Consider the following 20,955-nt stretch of genomic DNA (forward strand, 5'->3'; position numbering starts at 1 on the left):
TGTTCCCTTAATATTTTTGAGCAGTGTATATATGTGTACAGAATGTTTGGATCAAAATAATAATAAGTCGAAATATATGAAATCAAAACTTGAGAATACTGAAATCTGACCATGTTAAGACACGGACCGTTGTGTTTTTGATGTGCAATATTATAGTACCAGTAAAGTACCAATGTTGCTCGATGCAGTGGAATGTGTTTGTTAGCTGCCATCTAAGTAATAAAGGGATCATTAGCATGCTGGAGAATGAATGGTCAGGGGAAAATAATACTGTACTGTTCTTCTGGGGAAATTCATGTGTGTTGTTAGAGTGTGTAATGTGGTGAATACGATGACTGAGAGACTTCTGCTGGAAGATTCCTCATTAAAACTCTGTTGGATTATGATTGAATAAGGTGAATGAACAAGATAGTCTTTGTAATGTCATTTCTGTATTGATGACCTCATCACTACCTTATGGTGCATTCTATTTTAACTTTTAAAGACACAGAGACGATTTTACATGCTTTCATATCATCACGCCTCGATTACTGTAACAGCCTTTTTAGCTGCCTGAGTCAAAGATCCATTGATCGACTTCAAACTGTACAGAACTCAGCTGCCAGGCTTTTAACCAGAACCAAAAAATATGACCACATCACTCCTGTTTTAGCATCTTTACACTGGCTCAGTATGTTTTAGAATTGATTTTAAGATTTTACTGATTACTTTTAAGTCTCTCCATGGCCTTTCTCCCAGCTATGTCTCAGACCTTTTAGCACTGTACGAGCCGACACGTACGCTGAGATCCTCGGGCAGAGGTCTTCTGTGTGTACCAAATGCCAGACTGAAGACTAAGGGGACAGAGCTTTTGCCGTGAGGGCTCCGAAGCTCTGGAACGACCTGCCCGAGGAGGTCAGGTCAGCTGAATCAGTGATCTCTTTTAAGTCCCTTCTTAAGACATACTGTTATCGGCGAGCCTTTCCGGATTTTACTTGAATTTTAATTTAATTTTGATAATTCATTTAAAGGAATTTTATGTCATTAGAGTTCTTTTAAATGAATTTTATATATTTGTTAAATGAATTGTTATTTTAATATCTGCCTTTGATTTTATGACCTGTTTGTTTTACTTCATGACCTGTCCGCTCTTTATCGCTGAAACTGAAAACTATAACGCCTGAACCTCTTCCTTTTAAACAAACTGTTTTATTGTAATACAGTTTACAGAGAAACACCTGCTGTTCATCCAGTTATAAACAAACAAAACAAAACAAATTTAACTTACACAGGCATTCTTTAGAAGGTCAGTGGTTTAGTATGCTGCTGTAGCAAGGGGTGGAGGGGTGGGAGGGTAGAAACAGTTACTAGTTCTCTAGTTTTGGCCTGTTCAAACACTATCATCAACATAAGCATAGAGACCTTACAATGTCACATGGAATTCAATTGGAAATGGCCTTTTTTATGTTTGAGCATGAGCATCAACATCTTTAGTGTCAACAACACATAACATTCTCTTGTTCCACATATATGCACTGTATTCACATTTTGCAAAAAGAAAGGAGAAAAATGTAATCACCGCATTTCATTATATACTAAAAAAACAGGTCCTGCCTCGGATTCATAAGAGAAACAAAACAAATGAAACATAACAGCTTTTCTTCCCTCCTCTTTAGCTTTTTCAAACACAATGCTGTGGCTTTAGCATGATGCCTTCAGGCGTTCACATAATAAATGGAAACATTTGCCATCCACTTGAACATGGGTTGTAGCAGGTAAAATTCTTTTCCATACAAGATCTTTTGTTGTTGGCTTGTTTTACGGGAGATGAGGGAACCCGGGAAGGATAAAGTGACACTGAGACAAGTAAAGTTGCACAAAGACAAACAAATGGCAAGTTAGATGGAGATATCTGTCATCTGAGCAGTGCCATCTGAGGAATATCCCTTTTCAAATGTTTAATTCAGATACATGTACAGTGAATTGTACAATTGTTTTTTTGTACATGGAATAGAATTTCTATGATAATCCAGTCGAAAGATCACTGTATTATCTGCTGAAGCAAAGAGGCCCTGAATCTTCACAAGACCACATTGTTCTATAAACAGCCTGTCCTTTCTGTAAAACCCCAAACGTGGCTTGGATGTGAAATATGGAATTGTATTAATTACTGTACACAACAAAATGCCCAAACTGCACATTCACCTCCCCACAAATGCTGCAACATGAGAGACAGAATCAGAATCAGGTGAGATGGAGTTGCTCTCTTTGGTGCGTGAGTGGAATCTGTGTGGGCTTGATTTAAGTCCAGTTTGTAACATGCACATCGATTTCCGCACTGGCTGCATTTCCATTACCGTATAACAGAGGGAGGGGCTTATGGACTCGAGGCTTATTTGTGAGCAAATGGGAGGAGGGAAGGTGTGTTGAGCTCTTGGCAGTGGCTTTGGTCGCTGCAGGGTGTGTGGGTGTGGGAGTTATGGTGGTTTATGGGGAGTCCGGACAGAGTGGTAGCAGTGTTGTTGTTCTTGTTGGTGATTGTGGATGGTTTATGATCGTTTCCTCCTGCCCTCTAGGTTTCTGAAGTTGGATGGCCTGATCTTCATCTCGGCGAACTCAATCGAGTGCTCATGGCCTTTCCAGTGGAACCAGTTCACACCCTGGAAAAGATGGGCAAATAGGTAAATGATGTTAGTCCCGTTACTGTAAAGCCACTGGAAGTTTAGAGTCTCATGAAGCATCCATTTAAATTGAACTGAAAATAAACCTTTATAACTTTCAGAAAACCTAGTTCATATAACAGCCATTGAGCTTTCTAATGATAGAAAGAATTTGAATTGTAACATCACATTTAAATCGCTGTGCTTTAACCATTTAAGTTTGTTTACAGAATTTGTTCAAAAGATGCTGAAGGGAGGGTTTTCACACAAAGGATGTTTGTCTCCTTTTCATGACAAGTTGTTCCTATATTATTGTTCATTGTGGACATAAAAGTAAATATCTACACTAACCACTCGGGGAGATAAGCCCTGAGTAGGAAGTAGGAAGCCCTGCAATCTGTTTCAAGAGTCAACGTTTAATTTTTCTTTGTTGTGTAGAAAAAACTGAAAATAAATTACAATAAGAGCACAGAAAGTGAAGTGAAGTGTCTGCAGTCTGATGTTTGCTTGGGCACCAGAGGAACTCCCTTTTATAGCAATCTAGGAAGACCCTCAACTGATGGAACAAAAGGGAGAACCCTCAGTGACCCCAGGACCCCTCAGTGAGCATAACTCAAGAATCCCTCTCCATTTTAGGAGTATCTATAAATCAGTATTGTACCTTGCTGTGACTGTTATCTCCATATCGTCCCATGAGGTTGACACGGTGGCAGTTTTTATACCAGAAGGCTCCCTTATAGGACAGGGCACAGTTGGTGACGGCAATGTCGTTGTCATGGTCATAAGTGGAGAACGGACGGCCGTGATGGTAGGTCATAGAGTCACCTAGAGACAAAGCAGAGAGCGTTGACAAAATAAACCTTTTGGCACATTCTGCTTTTGTAACATCAGTGCAGGTACAAACTGTGCTTTGTTTGAATCTTTTAGAAAGATTTTATTTGTTTGAGGTTAATATTAATTAAAAACATTGAACTTGTTCAAAATGAATAAAATCATCTAAACTGCCGTCCCATATACAGAGGCTACAGTTCTTGATGTGGCGGCCCGGGCTGCCCAATCTCTCCTCTCCTGTTTCCCACACTCCTCTCCTCTCTCTCCCAATAAAGGCATAAAAAGGCCAAATAATAATAATAATAAATAAAGAACTAATTTCATAAAGAAAAAACAGTACAGAGCCAAATGTTTCTTCATAAGTTCATGAAATATAAGTCATATCTATTTCTATGTTCATTGTTTTACACCAAGAAAAATTTTATAAATGTGTAAATTGTACACAGAGAATCTCAACACTTTGGCTCCAGCTCTCCAGCGTTTATTCTTATACTGCCATATTTTGATTAACCAATATTGCATTATGACCTGATTACCCTGAATCTTATTAATCAAACTCTATGATCAAATGTAGGCTTGCAACCTAAACACAGTTTAGATCTTCATAAATAATAAAACCAAAACATTCAAAGGTAGTGAGTAAACTGGAGATAAGCAATCAAAACTAAAACTCTGTTTGTATGCCAATCAAATATCCATAACAATAGAAAGATTTTGTATTATAAAATCACATTTAAATCTCCGTGGTTTAACTATTTGTCTTTGGATACAGAAACCTGTCCAAAGTATGATGACCTGATTTAAAACAGTATATGCCTTTAGTTAGAACCATGGGTTTAAGGTTGGAAACAGACAGAATAGGGAAGTCATAAAGTACAGAGAGACTGAGCAAAGTGTAGTGAGCATCCCACAGAAGGCAGTTATACCTGCTGTTCCACTGTATCCGCCGACATGAACCTTGTAGCGGCTCCGAGGTTCAGAGACCGAGAACTTGTCGTACTGAGCGTAGGCTGTTTCTCCCTTATCTCTCAGGTCTACTCGCAGCTCGTACTGACCTCCAGCTGTGATCTTATGCAGGTTGGACAGACCTGAAAGAGAAAAGCAGTTATTAAAACTGGACTGACAGCTGTAATAACAATCCAGTCATGGCTTTGATACATTATCTTTATCGATTACTACATCATTTTGCATTTAAATAAGAAAAATATATTATTATTTGGCTAATTACCATGAGAAGGCAAAAACCGAGATGGAACTAAGTTGAGAGGGAACTACTCGGCTGGTTGCAAGAGAGGTTAGATTTTAAGAAGATGAGACCCTTTTGTCCAAATATTCAATTCTCACTCCATAAAACAAGAAAGCTATGGCCAAAATAACAATCTTGAGGCTTTAAAACAGAACCAGTGTTCCATAAACCATAGGCATTGTTACAGTGGCTACGTTCACTTATTACAGTCTGAGGTGTCTCCCACAGAAAATTCCACAATGTCCAATGAAACAGAACTTCATAACTATGTTATAATAAATTTCATCAATGTGGAACTCTCGAGTCTGATGAAAAAACATAGAGTGGTATCTATTTTGTACAAATGATCTTAATTCCAGCTACATGTAACATACTATATAAATACATACGCCCATATCTTTATGTGTTGTGGGAAACTGCGTTGTGGTATGATGTTTGTTTATAATTACCCAGCCAGAACTCGTCATTCATGTCACCGAAGCCAGCTGTGTAATTCTTCCAGTTGCGGAAAAACTCCAGTCTACCGCTCTGGCGTCTGAGGAAAACCTGCCAATAGAAAGACAAGAAGATCAAAAAGTGTAAGACTTTATTCGTCACAAAAGATGAGCTCTGCAAATGTGCAATTTATAACTATTGCCAATATTGATTTTCAACACAATAAAAAAAAGCCAAAGAATGTTGAAAATACTCAGGATATTTTTAGAACAAAAACAGAATAAAACTGATTAAGATAGAAAGGCAACGAATTGTTTAGACACTACCAGAGAACTGAATATTTCTGAATATTCTCAATAAATTCTCTGTTAATTTATTGTTCTCTGATATTACAGCTGCATCATGTCCACTTGGTAAAGTGCTGTAAACACAACACTGACATGTTATTAACAGACACAAGCAGCAGTCTATTCATTTGGAGTTGGACTTTTGGGCCTTCACATCAATCACATGAGTCCCTGGGAAGATTATCTGTCCTTAGCTCTTAAATACTGCACTGTGATCAGCAGCTAATCACTCACTTTGTCTGTCTTTCATTTTGTCGTCAGTGTACAGTGGTTCCATCCGTTGCCTGCTTTGAGGTACTGACCCAAAGCCTGTATACTGCAATATCAACCACTGCTTTGTAGCCTTGAGTTTGGGATTATAATTTTTCGCCATGTTTGGGCCAGAAGTCACAATATTTGAAGAAGAGGGCAGAAAAGATCCTGACTCTCATACACAGGACAGCACAAACAAGTCACAAGTATGGTGAGCATGGACACTGTGACCTGCTTAATAGTGTTACCATAGAGATGGTATTGTCTAGATTATCGGCCTAATATTGTATATAGTAATAATATTATATTGATTATATTCTTCCTGCTAGCTGGAGACTTACGATCCATCCACCTCCATCAGTGGTCATATCACAGTAGACCTGGATTGGCTGGCTCTCGTCTCCACTCAGATAGATGGTGTACAGGTCTGAAGTGGTGTCTCCATTCAGCAGGGCCTGGGAACAGTCTTTAGGGTATCTGTAGAGCACGCCAGCTACACACACACACACACAAACATCATGATTAACAAAGTGGACAAGACAGGCTCTGTATAGGGAAAGACAACATGATGATAAAACAATGACTAGTCTAAACTGACCCTTGGGGTTTTCTGAATAAAGGGCAGCGGAGGGAGGGGCAGTTCACTTTGGGTATTTTTATTGTTTCAGACTTGTGACTGAACTGGGACAACCGAGCATGTATGCAAAGAACACTTTGGACAAGTCCCCGGTGATTCACGGGTTAGTATTGTTCAGAAATGAACATTACATGATTCACATTAATACCTACAGAAGACTATAAGGGCCAGGCATAAGGAACAATAATGAAAGGAATCTTTATTTAGTATTATTATGACTTTCTTCCAGCAATGTTAAACTGCCAGCCAGTTTTTTTTAAAGTTCCTATTTAAATGCTGTCAACTGTAGGAGGGAATTGAACCACCTGAAGGAAACCAGTCAGGAAACCAAACACAAATAAATACCACTTCTCTGCTGCATGAAGAGGAGAGGGTTCTAATGTAGCTGAGCGTAAGTTCAAGCAGGAAGACTGTTCATACTCATTCATTCATTAGCATCAATCATTCATGTCACGTTCTCTCTCTCCCGCTCTGTCCTTCCTCTCTGGTGATCAGCTGATTATGGGCGTTTACAATTCAAGTACTAAACCAACCAGATTCGTTTCAGGTGATCATTGCGACCCTCCTCCACCCCGTTCACCTCCAATCCATCTCATCTGTGCCCAAGTCCTCGGCTCATACTGTCTTCACCATCATCACCACCACCTGTGTCTTGACTCTATCGGGGGTTTCCTATCCTGCTCTCGGCCTCTCGACATCTTCAAGTTCATGAAGACATCACGATGGAGTCTAATCGCCAAAGACTTTGCACATTTCATTCTTCCAAACTTGTAATTAAATTATTGTTCAATCTTAATGAAGTCTCTCCTGATTGAAGTATCGACAGGGGAGCTAGCAGTTTTAGGTCATTACTGTGTTTTTGCTGGAATGTTCTCTAAGCCCGAACCAACGTGCATGACAAGTCCCTACCTAGCTTCCTGTTTCTAAAAGAATCATACATATGCAGAATCAAACAGCTAGTTTTCACAGGAACTTTTAGGATATTGTTTTTTGTAAAGTTTTGGATGGAAGTTGGGTTGTGGGTTATTTGGATCTGAAATAGGGCCATTATTCTTAGTATTTAAAATGTATTTTGCACTAGACACATGGCCCACCAGGGCTTTGAGTACTAGTCCACTCACTGGTGGTGAAGACAGTAGTGATGACTCTGCTTCTCTTCGGACCTGCGATGGCCTGCAGCTTGACTGAGTACTCTGTGGAGGCGCTGAGCTGAGCCATGTTATAGGAGACAGCAGTGGGACTCAGGACCACCTCCTGAAGTAGAAAGTAGTTCAAACATTTTATTACCAAACGCATGTTAAAGATTTTATGTACTAGTGACTAGTTCTGAGCAGAATCTGTTGATACTCACACGGACGGTGCCATCTGCAGACTCGAAGCTGAGGATGTATCCTGTGATGTCAGCGCGAGGCGGCTTCCAGGTCAGCAGGCCGTTCTCTGTCTGGATGTTACTGGCTGCAAGGTCCTGAGGGGCGTCCACGTCTAAAACACAGTTTAAACAATTTCACATTTTACAAAGCCAATCCCTCTGCCAGTTGCTGTAAGCCCCTTTTTTGTGATGTCATTTGTGTTTCAATTAATCTCTTATTCACACATCACTTCTGTCATAATGATCAAGAAAGCAGTTTATTTTAAGAATAAGGTTCTCCTATAGTTTATTTATATGCAGTTTGTACCAAAGATCGTTTACAAGCTACGTCAATGATCAGAAAGTCTAAAGTCTATAATCAAACACAAACAATTTTTTTCTTTTAGTTTGAACTTTTTAGTCATGGTTCACAACTCCTTTTTAATGTGTGTTTATCTGGTTGGAAAAAGCCGTCAGCAGCACCAACAGTTCAGCACCAACAGAGAGGAATGGTCTCATATGACAACACGAGTGACAGCTCAAACAAAGTTACTTTTCTTGTTTTGCCTGATCTGTTACAAAAAAGTAATCAACTTTTAGGCAAGAGTCCTCACCAGTGGTAAACACAGTTGTAGTGGCTGCACTCTTGGCTAAGTCCCTCACAGCATAGACCTTCACAGTATAGAGAGTTGCAGGTGTCAGAGAGCTCATCTCAAACTCCACCACGTTTCCTGACACGCGCTCCATCACTGGAGCCACTGGAACGATACAAACATGCAGGCCATAAGCTCACACATGGAGGATGAACAAGCCGGGTCAAAGAGGCTGATTGTAGAGGAGAATGCAAACTCAGCTTCTTGATCATGAGTCAACAATGGAGGGTCAGAACAACAGGAATAATGCAATAGAAAGAAACATAGAACCCACAGATGTAAAACTGTAAGAAAAAAAAAAAAAAAAACATTTTTCAAAAAAGTTGCTTTTTAAAGTACAAAGTGTATTCATTCATATAATTTTATAGTTTATTGTCTGTGTCAGATTGTGTGCACATGCATGTGTATACTTTAGATACCTGAGTCTGCACTGTAGGTGATGACATATCCGTCTACTGTAGCAATGGCGGGCTGCCAGAGCAGCAGAGCTTCAGTGTCTGTGATGTTGACTGCAGTCAGACCACGGGGCTTATCCAGAGCTGTACCACACAAACACATTCAGCACTGGTTACTCAAATATCTCCCTATGGACAAAGGTACATCATATCAAGGGTATAGGCAGCCTCACTGCCAGGTCCTCGCTTATGCCTGTGCCAATCTTCTCCAAGTGGCATTGGGGGCTAATAGTCCTGATGGTGGCTCTATAGTCTAAAGTATATATTTAAAATATTGTAGTAATCACTGATAATAAAATGTAGATCCAGTGGAACAGACAATTCAGATGCTTTAAGCAGTTGAGACCGTCATCATCTGAAAAACCCACCTCAGCCTGCTCATCACCTGTTTGAGCCCCTGCCCTCAGGGAAGCGCTACAGATTGCTCAAAGCGCGCACCAACAGACTCATGAACAGTTTTTACCCCAAAGCCATCACCATACTGAACACAGCACTAGAGGCATCACAGACAAACCATTGTGCAATACTGTCATTTTTACTTTTTGCAAGTGCAATCCTCTTACTCTAGAGTCTATTACACAAGTGATACTCTCATTTATTATACAAGTGCAATATTCCTGTATCTGCTACTCTGTCTATGTATGCGTAGGTAATGTGTATGCATGCTTTGTGTGTGTGTGTGTGTGTGTGTGTGTGTGTGAGTGTGATTTTAACTTTATTTTAAAATGTTTTATCTTACTTTATTTGAGCTCCACTCAGGTAGTGCCACATAATCTGTAGTATATACCTGTACAGACTTCACTGCAGTATGTAAAATGTAATCCTCATGTAAACTATGACTATTGGAAATCAGTTACTGAAGAAGTAATTCATCTTTGCAAGTATACATTACAGACATTCTATGTTGTCGAGAAGAAGTGCACTCATTCTCAGGATATTGTTTTGATAACTCATTATTAGACACTAGATTGGAATCTTCCTTTTCATGTATGGATAGCTGATTCCACAAACCTGCTGACTGCATTGTGGTCACATAAATCACAACTGAGTTGAGCTTGCCCTGGGCACTGTCTTAGTGCGAAACCACCTATAACTTTCCCATTTCTCCAGCTTATTAACATCACCAAACACTGCTGGTGGCAAAGGATGTGAGTTTAAGACCCAGCTGATGCAGTACGATCTATGATCTGGACAATTCTGCTGTAACCAACAAGCAAATTATTAAAAGATAAAAAATCAGAAAAATGAATATTTTAATCTCCCGCTTTAGTTATCATCGTAATGCACAAAGTGATATTGATGATTGTGTGTCTTAGTGCCACATACCTGTGGTGACGCTGTCTGATCCAGGCTCACTCTCTCTCTGGCCCTTGACAGCGACCACAGTAACCTCATAGGTGACCCCGGGCGTCAGGTTGGGCAGCACGGTCTGAGACTCAGAGCCGTCCACCGTCAGTGTCTTTGCATTACCTGGGAGTCAAAACAAAGGTGTAGATTTTAGCACTTGTTAGGATAATGGCATTCTTTCACGTTTCAAACTGCATTTTTCCTCACAGAAGGACCTTTGCTCATCTTCAAGTTTTTTTGTTATCTTTGAACACACTATCTTACTCACACTGATGCAGTTTTGTCTTTTTATATCTGCTTTTACTTTTGAAAGCTGTTTTAAGGGTAAATCAGAGCTCTAGTTTCCTCCAAGCAGAACATTTAAATGTAACATTACCTTGATAAAAGACACATGAATTCAATTTAGAAAATACAGTTTAATAGGAAACATTTTACTAATAAAGATTGTATTAACTTCTTAAACCATCAGATTCATATTGTTATCAGCTGCCCCTCTACGTCTGTTATTTTAGCACTGGAACATTTTCCACATATTCTCCTGACAAACTTTTCACATGTTCAGAAACTGTGGTCTGCAACTCATAATGGAAAAGTCATCACACTTGGTTAGATAGAATCTATTCTAACCAGTATTAAAGTGTAACTGCACCCACAGGTCTGACCATAGACTGTATAAAAAGATGGACGACATGACAGCTCCCTAAAAGTGAAGCCAAAACATTTTGGCATCAATTTCGTGCAATGGGAGCAGATAGAGACGCATTGTCCATCTATATACAGTCATTGGGTCTGACCATAACTCCACCCACTGCACAATTTTGAAAAATGCTCAAAGTGGGCAAGGGGCTGAGGGGGGGTGGGTGTGTCTGGCAGCTCAGTGACGGCCCCTCCCCTGGCCAGAGAGAAATAGAGAACGACTCAGAGTCTCAAGGCACACATGCCACAGAGGGCACCTTTTGAGGTGGAAGACTTCTCCCCTCCAGAGTCCCCTGAGGTGCACTTTAGTGTGGTGGAGGACCGTGGTGGTCCCATCCCTATCAGTTCGAGCCGTTTGCTCCAGCCCCACTAATGCCTGACGCCGGAGGTTTCGGAGCCAAGGCAATGCAAGTGGGCATGCACCGACCGCATGTGCATTGACAGGCGTTAACATTTTTTTTGTAGAAATCTCATGATGTAATTTTGTCCCAAACAGTCGTCTCTATTTCACCATCAGCTGGCAAGGTCCAGGGCTGATATAAAACGGCCATGAAATGCCAGTTTTTATACGTTTGGTAAGAATTGTCAATATTAACACCAGCATTGATGCATTTCATCACAGTACAGCAGTATAATTAATAGGTCACAGTGTGCAGTTACTCTTTAAGTAGAGGTCCCTTATTAAGTAGAAGTACCCATAACTTGTCACTAGGGGGCAGAATCAGTCTGTCCTCGGAGAACTTGCCCTGCAGTGTTTGAGCATTGAACTGATTGGTAGTTGATAAAGCAGCAAGAAAGTCCATACTGGCAAATCAATAATAACCTTATGCTTAATACCAAATCCAAACTTTTTGGAAGAAATCGAAGCATCACATATTAGAGTCCCTTTTCTTTCTGTAAGTAGGAATGTATGTGATGGTAAAACAGCTCAGAAGCTTCTTCTTTATGTTGTAAATGCTTCCTTCCTTTAGTTTTTTCCCAGTTCAGTTTGATTTTGGGGTATTTTAATGAGTCAAGGAACAGTGCTGCAATAAGTGGGCAGATTGTTATTTTCACTTGAGGATACTGACCTCCATGAGCAGGCACATAAGTGACCCTGTAGCTGTCCACTCGAGCTCTTGGAACCACCCAGTGCACGGTGGCAGATGTGTCGGTGACATCAGAGAAGCGGATGCCTTTGGGTGAGCCCAGGTCTGGCCCAAATAAAGAGGAGACAGCAGGCCGGACAAAGACAAAACAAAAAAAACAGAAGGTTTAGTCAACATGTGTACTTCCCTTTAGACTGGTGAGGACTATTGTGGTGAGTTTTCTGCTTTAGAGTGAAGCAGCGGACAACAAAAGACACACGTATACTGTTATTGTAGACAGAGCAGTTCCACCACTGAAAGGCACTGGTTTTAGAACAGAGCAAAAGAGAGAGTGCGTAAGAGAGAGAAGTAGACAGACAAAGGGGGCCAGGAGAGGCCTGGGCTCACGGAGAGAGACCCTTCCCAGCTAACAGTGAGCCACAGTATCTTGCGTGACAGACCTGAGGAGATTAACTTGCCCCCATTTCATGGCAACACAAAAGTGAAACATGCGCCACGCAACCCAAGAGTAAAGCCTTTGCCCCCAGGGAGGACAGGGGACACAGCCATAGACACCCGTTGTATGTGACACAGACAACAGCCCCCCTTCAACACACACACACACACACACACACACACACACACACACACACACACTTTACAAAGAGCGACTCTGACACATGGGGCCAGGCAGTCAAAAAAGACAACATTTGGGAGGACGACCGGAAAGAGACCACACAAAGAAAGGAGCAGAACAAATGTCCTGAGTGGGGGTCGACTGATACGAGTTTTCAAGGGCCTTTTTGGCAGCTCAGGTTTGAAGCTGCTATACTCAAAGACCAATTTTGTGCAGATGTTAAAGCCCCTGAAAATATATCTGAAAATATTGAATATGGTATAAAATCATATAAAAGTTAAGCAGTTTCATGAAGCATCCACTTAAATCTGAGAGAAAATAGCTATTAGAAAACCTGGATAAGAAAAGGAAGAAAACGCCTCATTGTTCTGCTAAGACCTTTCTCAAGAGTGTGTGGGTGTGGCAGATCACATTTTGACTGACATCTCCCTAGCTCAGCACAGCCCTAAACAGTTCGTTTGAGTCGTGTGAGTCCGAATCAGAGAAGGCAGAAGCCCTGCAGCCTGAAAATGATTCATTTCAATGAATAATCACTGAATGGTGAGTTACAGAATCCTTGTCCATCCATATCATAAACAGCAGTTATACACAAGACCTTCCTATTTGTCCTCAGAGCTATGAATGCAACGCTAAATGATGACTGTGTAGTGTTAGCTAGTGCTGTATGATAGCTAAACTCGCCCTGCGGCCGAAGAATCGATGATCATAGTCACTCCAACATCGACGCCAGTTAATACTCGACTCTAAGACTTGTGTAGCCAAATAACTCTATCTACTCTAACTCGATAAGATCTTTCAATCTACACAACATTTAGACCATCATGGCATTCTAAATTCTCCATTGAAATGAGGGAAACATTACTGTTATAATGCATGATTAACATAGCTGCTTCATATCCATCATATCAGACTGCCCACAACCCATTTTTAAAAGAAGATTGATACCAGTGAAACCACATCAGCCTTAGTCTTATCCAGCAGCAGTCTGGTGCCCTGAGATCAGTGTGTGTTCCTGGGTATGCTGCAAACCTTGTGTTGATGAGAAGACCCTCTGCTATCTGCTGGATCCACTCAGGAACAGACAGACACATTTGAAACACCCCAACGTATAGCCGTTAACACAAGGCACACAATGCAGTCAGAGCTGGACATGATTGAATAATATTCAGCATTAAATCAGATAGATTTTTTAAATGTTTCGTCAAATTGCAGCATTGGGTGCCTTGGACAAATACATTAAGCTTTTGTTACCAGGTTAGTCAACACAACATCTGTGAAATTAAGGACAAATGTTAGATCACAGGTATTAACGACCACGTTTCATGCTGTTACCACTAAGACATCCACATTGACCACGTTGATAAGACCAGTGCAGTTAAGATTTCAGCTCTGATTTCTTGTTTCCATCTAGTCACGTGTACCTGTTCTCACCCGCTCCGTCACAGACTTGGAGCGTCTCCCCAAAATGAGCCCAAAGATTTCGACTTTGTATTCTGTGTCCTCGGTGAGATCTGTGATGGCCGTACTTTGCTCCTCCGCTCCCAGCACCAGCTCTCTTGGTTGGCCTGGGCCCTCAGCCTCGCTGACCATTATGACAAAGGTGTCAAAGGCATCCTCTTCAGCCATCCAGGCCAGCCTAAAGCTCTCAGGGGTCACTTCGGAGACTAGGAGAGCCTGCACCACTGGTTCGGCCTCTGAGTGACAGAGGGAAGTCAGTTTTCCTTGTCTGTGACAAAGTGCTTTGACATTTGAGGAACATTGCAGTGAGAGAGAGGTTATCAGTCATTGTGCAAATGCCAGCATTAGTTGTTTGGAAGACCAGCAACAGTTAGAAAATCAAAAAGTTTGCAGAACGTAAAAAGAAGAGTTTTACTGCCATCTGATGGAAAACACAGAAGGAAGACATGAACTGCAGGCAACAGGGAGAAGGTTGTTGAGCCAAACCAAAATGTACCTTTTTATAGTAAAAAAAAGTCTGTTCTGTTTAATGCGGGGAAGGATGAAATATTGAAACTTTTAGGATCTGTTTGAATCACAGTGTTTGAGAGCAACAGACCCTGCCTTTTGCTCCAGAAGGGGGCGCTTCTTTCCAAGTTTCCCTCTACCCACTGAACATGTCTGTGTTGGGTTCTAGACCACTGGTGGAAATTTTTGGATAAAATAAAGGTTGTTTTTTTAACTCAGACTTACATTAATGCTCAGGTAGGCAATTAATTACAAAGCTTTTTCTTTATATTTATTGAAATAATCTGCACCCTCGAGCAATCAGTATGCTGAGAAATAAAGTCATCTGTGGCTGTCACTTGCTTATAAATATACATATATATATAAGTAATAAATAATTATTTATTTTAAAATTACATAATTCATTTGAATTCTACCACTTATATATCTATGTATATTCTTGGGCAGTTCAGGGATTTCAAAGTAAAGAGTCTTTGTAAAACAACCGCTGCCTCTCTTAGAATGGATCTCCAATTCCATACAGAGCAGACATATAACTAGGTGCATACAGATGGGAGTGTGTGCATGTGATGCTGGAGAAGCTGGTAGTTAAGCAGTCATTAGCAGCAGCTAATAATGGCAGTGATAGGAAGAGAGGCCGAAAGACAGCATGAGCCTACAGCTGCTGGAGAAAAAGCTCTGTTTCTCCAGAGGATGAGTCTGCTGAAGCTAATTAGCCGGAGAAACTTCCGGTAGCACAGATGGATGCATGGACCGGACAGAGCTTGTAAAGCAGCCTGGATAGAAGCAGATATAAGTGGGCTCAGGAAAGCCTCAATGACGCCCAGCGCCACTGCTCATTAAAACACTACACCAAATGTGAGGGTCTCAGGGGTCCTTGAACTAGCCTGAAACCCCTATTTTTATTGTGAGGCAAAAAACGCATGAGGCATTTGTTGTGAGAAGAAGCGGAGGAAATGAGAAGCAGAGCAGACCAATCCTAGGGAGCTGTCACTCTTCATTAGCCGCCGGGCAGCTTTAGCTGGTCAGTGAGGGAGGGCCACATCCATCGGATAACATGTGCTAGCTTGCTACTGATTTCCCCCTCCCTCCACCACCACTTTTCCCCCTCTATCCCATACCCCCCCTCCAGGGCCTGGGGGAACACAATCCATGCTCACAAAAGCGAGGCTGTTACTGGAGGAGGTAAGCGCCGGCGCCAGCTAACCTGCTGAAAATGGGGTCTGCGAGCAGAGCTGGTTCCAGTCTCGCCTGATAACTTTACGAGAGCAGCTTGTGGTCACATGAATCACAGCTGAGTTGAGCTTGTTCTGGGCGCAGTCCAAATCTCTTTGTGGTTCCATCAGTCATTCGTTGTATTAAACTCCCTTTCTGTTTATCAAAGTTTCCTTGCTCCTCTTTAAGAGAAGGACTTTATTATTCCTACCCTCCTCCAGTAGAGCGACAATGACCACCATGCATAACATAATCAAATTAGTCAGCGCTTGTTTTCACAAGTGCGAATGTTTTATGTATTAAGTGATGCTAATGAAATATGTTAAGATGGTTTCACCAGTCATTAGCATGCAGACAATGGGCTGTGTTGAGCTCATGCCATTTTCTACGTGGCCCCAGAAGCCCCTGGCACCCTAGCACCAGAGCCCAGGGGCAATGGCAGCATGAGAATGAAGAGCGGTCCAGGCTTGGGGGAACTGGGGATGCATACAGAAGAGAGGCCTCACACAAAGTGACAAAAGCGCCTCAGGGATTTTTTTGTCCTCTGTCAGTCCTCCCATCTTTCTTTCACTTGACTGATCCTCATCAGTGAAATGCTGAATGATAATTCAGAAAAAGTTGCTCACATAAAAAAATGTCAGCTGACCCAAAACTGGTTATTTTTGACCTTCTAGTCTAGTCAAAAAGGTTTTATAAGGTCACACGAGGATGTCAGTCCTCAAGAGGTATTTTATTTTGCTTACGCTGACGGTGCTCAGAGGCATCATTAGCACATTTTGGTTTCACTGTTTACAGCCTTCTTATTAGGCACATACTATAATTGACAGCATGTTAATCACTGGTAATCACCAGGATTGGTGGAGAGGGGTGGAAACCAGCACACCTGTTGTGCCCCAGTTAAACAGCACACTGAGCTTTTTTATGTGTTTCAGCTTGTTCACAAAACAGACCAGGTGCTGTTTCAGGCTGGACTCGTACCAACAGGCAGGCTGAAAGCTTCGAGGGGGATCAAATGCGGATCTGCAGCTAATATAGATTGAATGGGATTGTGTGTGTATGGCAGTGGCTGTTAAACCATTTCACAATCCGCTGCATCAAAGGAGTGGATATGTGCATTATGGATGGCTGAGGAGGAGGATATTGTTTGAGGATTTAGATTGTGCAGACTGTCTGAATGTCAAGAAGATGTTGTTCACCCTGTTAACAACTACTTTAACCATGATAGCTGATACAAAGATGGTCTTTGTGTACATTGTTTTAAACAGTTCTTCCAATGCTGTAGGTCAACAGTTTGTCCAGACAGTGGGAGCTGAGTCGCTGCCTTGTCCATGGTGTTGAACAAACTATTAGTCACAAAGATTTGTCAAATCAAGATCTTTGTGATGACAGTGCTAAAAATGTAAGGTTCAGTTAATTATTTAGCTTCCTTTGGTTTCATTTCCACTTTTACTGAATGACTTTTTCTAGATTATTCTTAAAAGTCATTGAACTTCTGATGAGCCAATATTTCGTTATAATCTTCTCCTAAATCTTGGCTTGGTAAGGTTTTGTGGCCTTTTGAAGGCAGTCAAGTCACCTTACAAATCTTATGTCTGTTACAATACCTCAACTGTTGCTCTCATAGGGGACAACCTCTGGTCTCCTGAGCAAGTGTTATTTTTGTGTTACCCATCCATCACCCCCACAACCACCACCCCAGCAGACTCTGTACACTTCCTCCCCTTCCTTCGTCAAGGCTTTCACGTTGAAGGCGCAAAATATAAATTCAATTTGTGTGTTTATAAAGTCTGAATGGAAAAACACTGGTTAATTCACTTTGTTTAGCAGAAGAAGAAGGAAGCAAAGGAAAGAGCGAGTTGACGGCGTTGATACCTGTGATGGTGTCTGCAAAGACAGGGTCTAAGAGGGCCCCCCTGTACTGCCCGTACAGATTGGCCCTGTACCAGGTGGTTGGGGAGAGGCCAGAGATGGCGAGGCTCCGAGCGTCGGCAGGCACTGTGTGGTTTTGCCACTCAGCACCTGTCTCTGCGTCAGTAACCTCGATCAAAAAGGCTTCGAAAGCCCCGTCCTCAGCAGACCAGGACAGGAGGAAGCTGTCCCACGATACACTGCTGACAGTGACGTTGGTCACTACAGGCTTCTCCTCCTCTGGGTGATGACAAATACATCAACATGAAGTTACAGGACTGGTACAGACATACACTTTTTTTTTTTGATAACATGTGAAACATGTAACACAGACAAGACTGAGCTTTCTTAAGCAGGATGAGTCCTTAGTGACATTGATGAGCTCTTATTTGTATTTCAATCATTACATTTTGCTGTCAGTAGGGAAAAAGGAAGAAAGGCTTTCACTTTGTCTGGGGATGAAATATTCCCTGATTTCCACTACAAAAGGCCAGAGGGAAAAAGACTCATTATGAACGGCTGCCTATAGGCATCTCCTCTATATTTCCATATAAGTGGTAAGACTTAAAGGTAGAAGCAGCAGGCAGACATGCTGATGCAGCTCGTGAACATTAATGGCTGTGAATGAACCATTAACATTTGAAGGCGCAGCGTAGCCCGGCCAGAATGGCAGAAGTACGCCGTCCACTTCAAACCTATGGAGAGCCACGTGCAGCAGCCTGTAATTGGAGTCCATTGAGTGTGCAAGCATTCAGAGAGCAGAGTAGAAAGAGACGGAGATAGATGGTTCAGGTAAACATCAAGGCTTCCATTATCCTCTTTTCATCGTGTGGCAGAGTGGAGCACAAATGGGATGGTAGACAATAGGAATGTAATGGGGTTGGGGGGGGGGGGGGGCTTTGCTGGAATCAGCTGATCATCACTTGTGAGAGCTCACATTGACAAGGATAATGCATTTACTGTCCAATGTATCTGAAGAGAATCTGGCCCTGTATCGTGAGGATCGGAGTCAGTGTTGTGTTCACAGCTGCACACTTTTCTCCTGAGAGTTCTTCTGATTTTTTTTAAGTGTGAAATAATATTTAATAAGCAGTTTCACAAACATGGTTTATAAAATAGATATCCTGTATGCAGAATGTCAACAACTATGACCCCCATGGATGCTCCTAAAGGAGGATAGTTTTAAATAGGCCTTATAGTTGTACACAACAAAGCTAAATGGTGCTATTATACTTATTAAGGTACGTAAAGTCACAATGTTGTTGTTCACATACAGTTTGGCATGGAGCCAACAGGGACGAGGGACAAAGAGAAAGTAGTTGTGTTGTGTAAGGGGATACCAGGTTACAAAAAAGATTGGTTTTGATTTTAATATCCACAATTAAAAATCCAGCTCCAAAAACATTTTCCACCAGCCAAAGACAGCTTAAATTCTATTTTAAGTCCCTTCACGAAAACATATTTTCATTCAATAATTGACAGGTGTTACATTTATGTTTTACATACCCAGAGGTATCTCGTTGTGCTGACTTGTTTTGTCGTGGTTTTTCGGCTCAGGCTTGGCAGTGTCAAGCTTGAGCCTCAGTACAATGGAAGTGAAAGCAATTTCATTTGTGCTTTTTAGAAAATGAAGAAAATAACAACAGCAGTCTCTCTTTTCAGAAGCATGCCTCACAAATCTTTTAATGGGGACTTTTCCTTTGATAGAAAGTCGTATCACTGACCAAGTGACAACAGCAAGTTCTATGGGTAATGAAAGTTTAAATCACCACAAACTCAATTAAATTAACCTCAATTGTAGTGAAGTGAAGGCAGAAGGTGGCTATGACTAGATACCCACAGGGGTAATCAGTGAACCAATCCTTTAAGCTAGCCTTCAGTTGTGGTTGTCACATGCAGTTGAAGATGTGTGTCCTGACTAAACAAATGGTCTCCTGAGATATCAAAGCTCATTCTGATATCTGCCATTTGATACATTCACATCTTGCTACAGCAGCGCATTCATCTCAGGATGAGAATCAAGCCTGTGCTCTTGTGTACTACTGCACAGATTATGTCAGCGCATGCAGGACAGTAATCATGCTTTATGTTTTCTCTGCAGAAGAATCAGCTGCTCATGCAAGTAAGACACTCAAAATGATGGCAATAGATCCTTAAATTGACTGTTGTTCAAGTTGTTTTGGGCTGGTTATCAAACACAACATATACACTTGATACCTGACGATAGTTTAAGACTCCTCTGGGTTTTTAACAATGTTATTTACAATGGCAGTCAAATATTGACGTTCAGTTCTATAATTTGTGTTCGGACAACTGCTGAAGTTTATCTTTTGTTCTGCTTCTGTTTCTCTTGATCTTCAGAAGCACATTTTGGCCTGGTATTGATTCTCAGCAGAAAAAAAAAACTTGAAATCCTTTTTATGATTGTCAGGCAGAAGAGGCCCCCACCTCCCTCCAAGCTTGTCTCACCCCTCCTCCTTTTCTCAATCCCTCCTGTAAAACCAGTGTGATCAGTGTTTGCGCTACGTGTCTGGAGATGATAAAGACTGCAGATCGTCCGGGCTGGCTGTGGATTAGAGGGCTGCTGATTCCGGAGACAATGTTTTAACAGGAGTCCCAGCATGTGGCCTTTTATCTGACAGACCCACAGTTCATCGTGGTCAAATCACACAAAACCAGAGGGGAGCAGGGCTCACGCCAACAATTATCACATGAATGAACATTGTGCAGGGTGCACACATGTCCATATAAACCCCCCCAGCCTTCCCCCCAACACACACACGCACACGCACACACACACACACACACACACACACACACACACACACACACACACAGAGTTTCACTCAATCTCAGTCTTTTTAGCCACTAAGTCTCTCAATCATATATGCCACACATGAACACACAGACAAGTGGACATCAGGGTTAGACACACATACTTGTGCACTCACCCACCCACACACGTACACACACATAGACACAAACACACACAGTTAGAAGTCTGTATTCTGTTCTTCCTGGCAGCGTGCAGTCCAAAAAATGCAACAAAAGACAGCTTTTTCCGCTGCTCACCAATTTCTCCCTCATGCCATATCGATTTTTGCCCGTAGCCATGCGTTTAATGGGCAGTCGTTGCATAACTAGAGGATTTGCTTGTGAAATGTTTGTCTTGGAGGCACCCTGACCGCAGCATGAAAAACATGCCACAATCACCTCATCTGTCTTTTCTTGTTTTGGTTTTAAACAAATTGGGAAAAAAGAAATAATAATAATCCCA

The 20,955-nt window shown here is 41.6% G+C and overlaps 1 protein-coding gene across 1 annotated transcript in view; it reads right to left on the reverse strand.

Annotated features, from left to right (window-relative positions):
- Positions 1-1,284: 1,284 nt before the first annotated feature.
- Positions 1,285-20,955, reverse strand: part of tncb (tenascin Cb) — a 44,256-nt gene continuing 24,585 nt past the window's right edge. Inside the window, exons 11-23 of the mRNA XM_069682810.1 lie at positions 17,643-17,918; positions 14,012-14,284; positions 11,957-12,079; positions 10,170-10,313; positions 8,808-8,927; positions 8,350-8,493; positions 7,739-7,869; positions 7,509-7,641; positions 6,092-6,243; positions 5,166-5,262; positions 4,397-4,558; positions 3,301-3,464; positions 1,285-2,639 (exon numbers count right to left, since the gene is read on the reverse strand). Of these exons, the coding sequence (XP_069538911.1) occupies positions 2,529-2,639; positions 3,301-3,464; positions 4,397-4,558; positions 5,166-5,262; positions 6,092-6,243; positions 7,509-7,641; positions 7,739-7,869; positions 8,350-8,493; positions 8,808-8,927; positions 10,170-10,313; positions 11,957-12,079; positions 14,012-14,284; positions 17,643-17,918 (2,030 nt within the window). The 3' untranslated portion in view covers positions 1,285-2,528. The remainder of the gene's footprint in view (positions 2,640-3,300; positions 3,465-4,396; positions 4,559-5,165; positions 5,263-6,091; positions 6,244-7,508; positions 7,642-7,738; positions 7,870-8,349; positions 8,494-8,807; positions 8,928-10,169; positions 10,314-11,956; positions 12,080-14,011; positions 14,285-17,642; positions 17,919-20,955) is intronic.

The sequence above is a fragment of the Semicossyphus pulcher genome, unplaced genomic scaffold (genome assembly GCF_022749685.1).
Source record: "Semicossyphus pulcher isolate SPU_LCO1_2020_fin unplaced genomic scaffold, fSemPul1.0.p SCAF_6, whole genome shotgun sequence".
NCBI classification, from domain to species: Eukaryota; Metazoa; Chordata; class Actinopteri; order Labriformes; family Labridae; genus Semicossyphus; species Semicossyphus pulcher.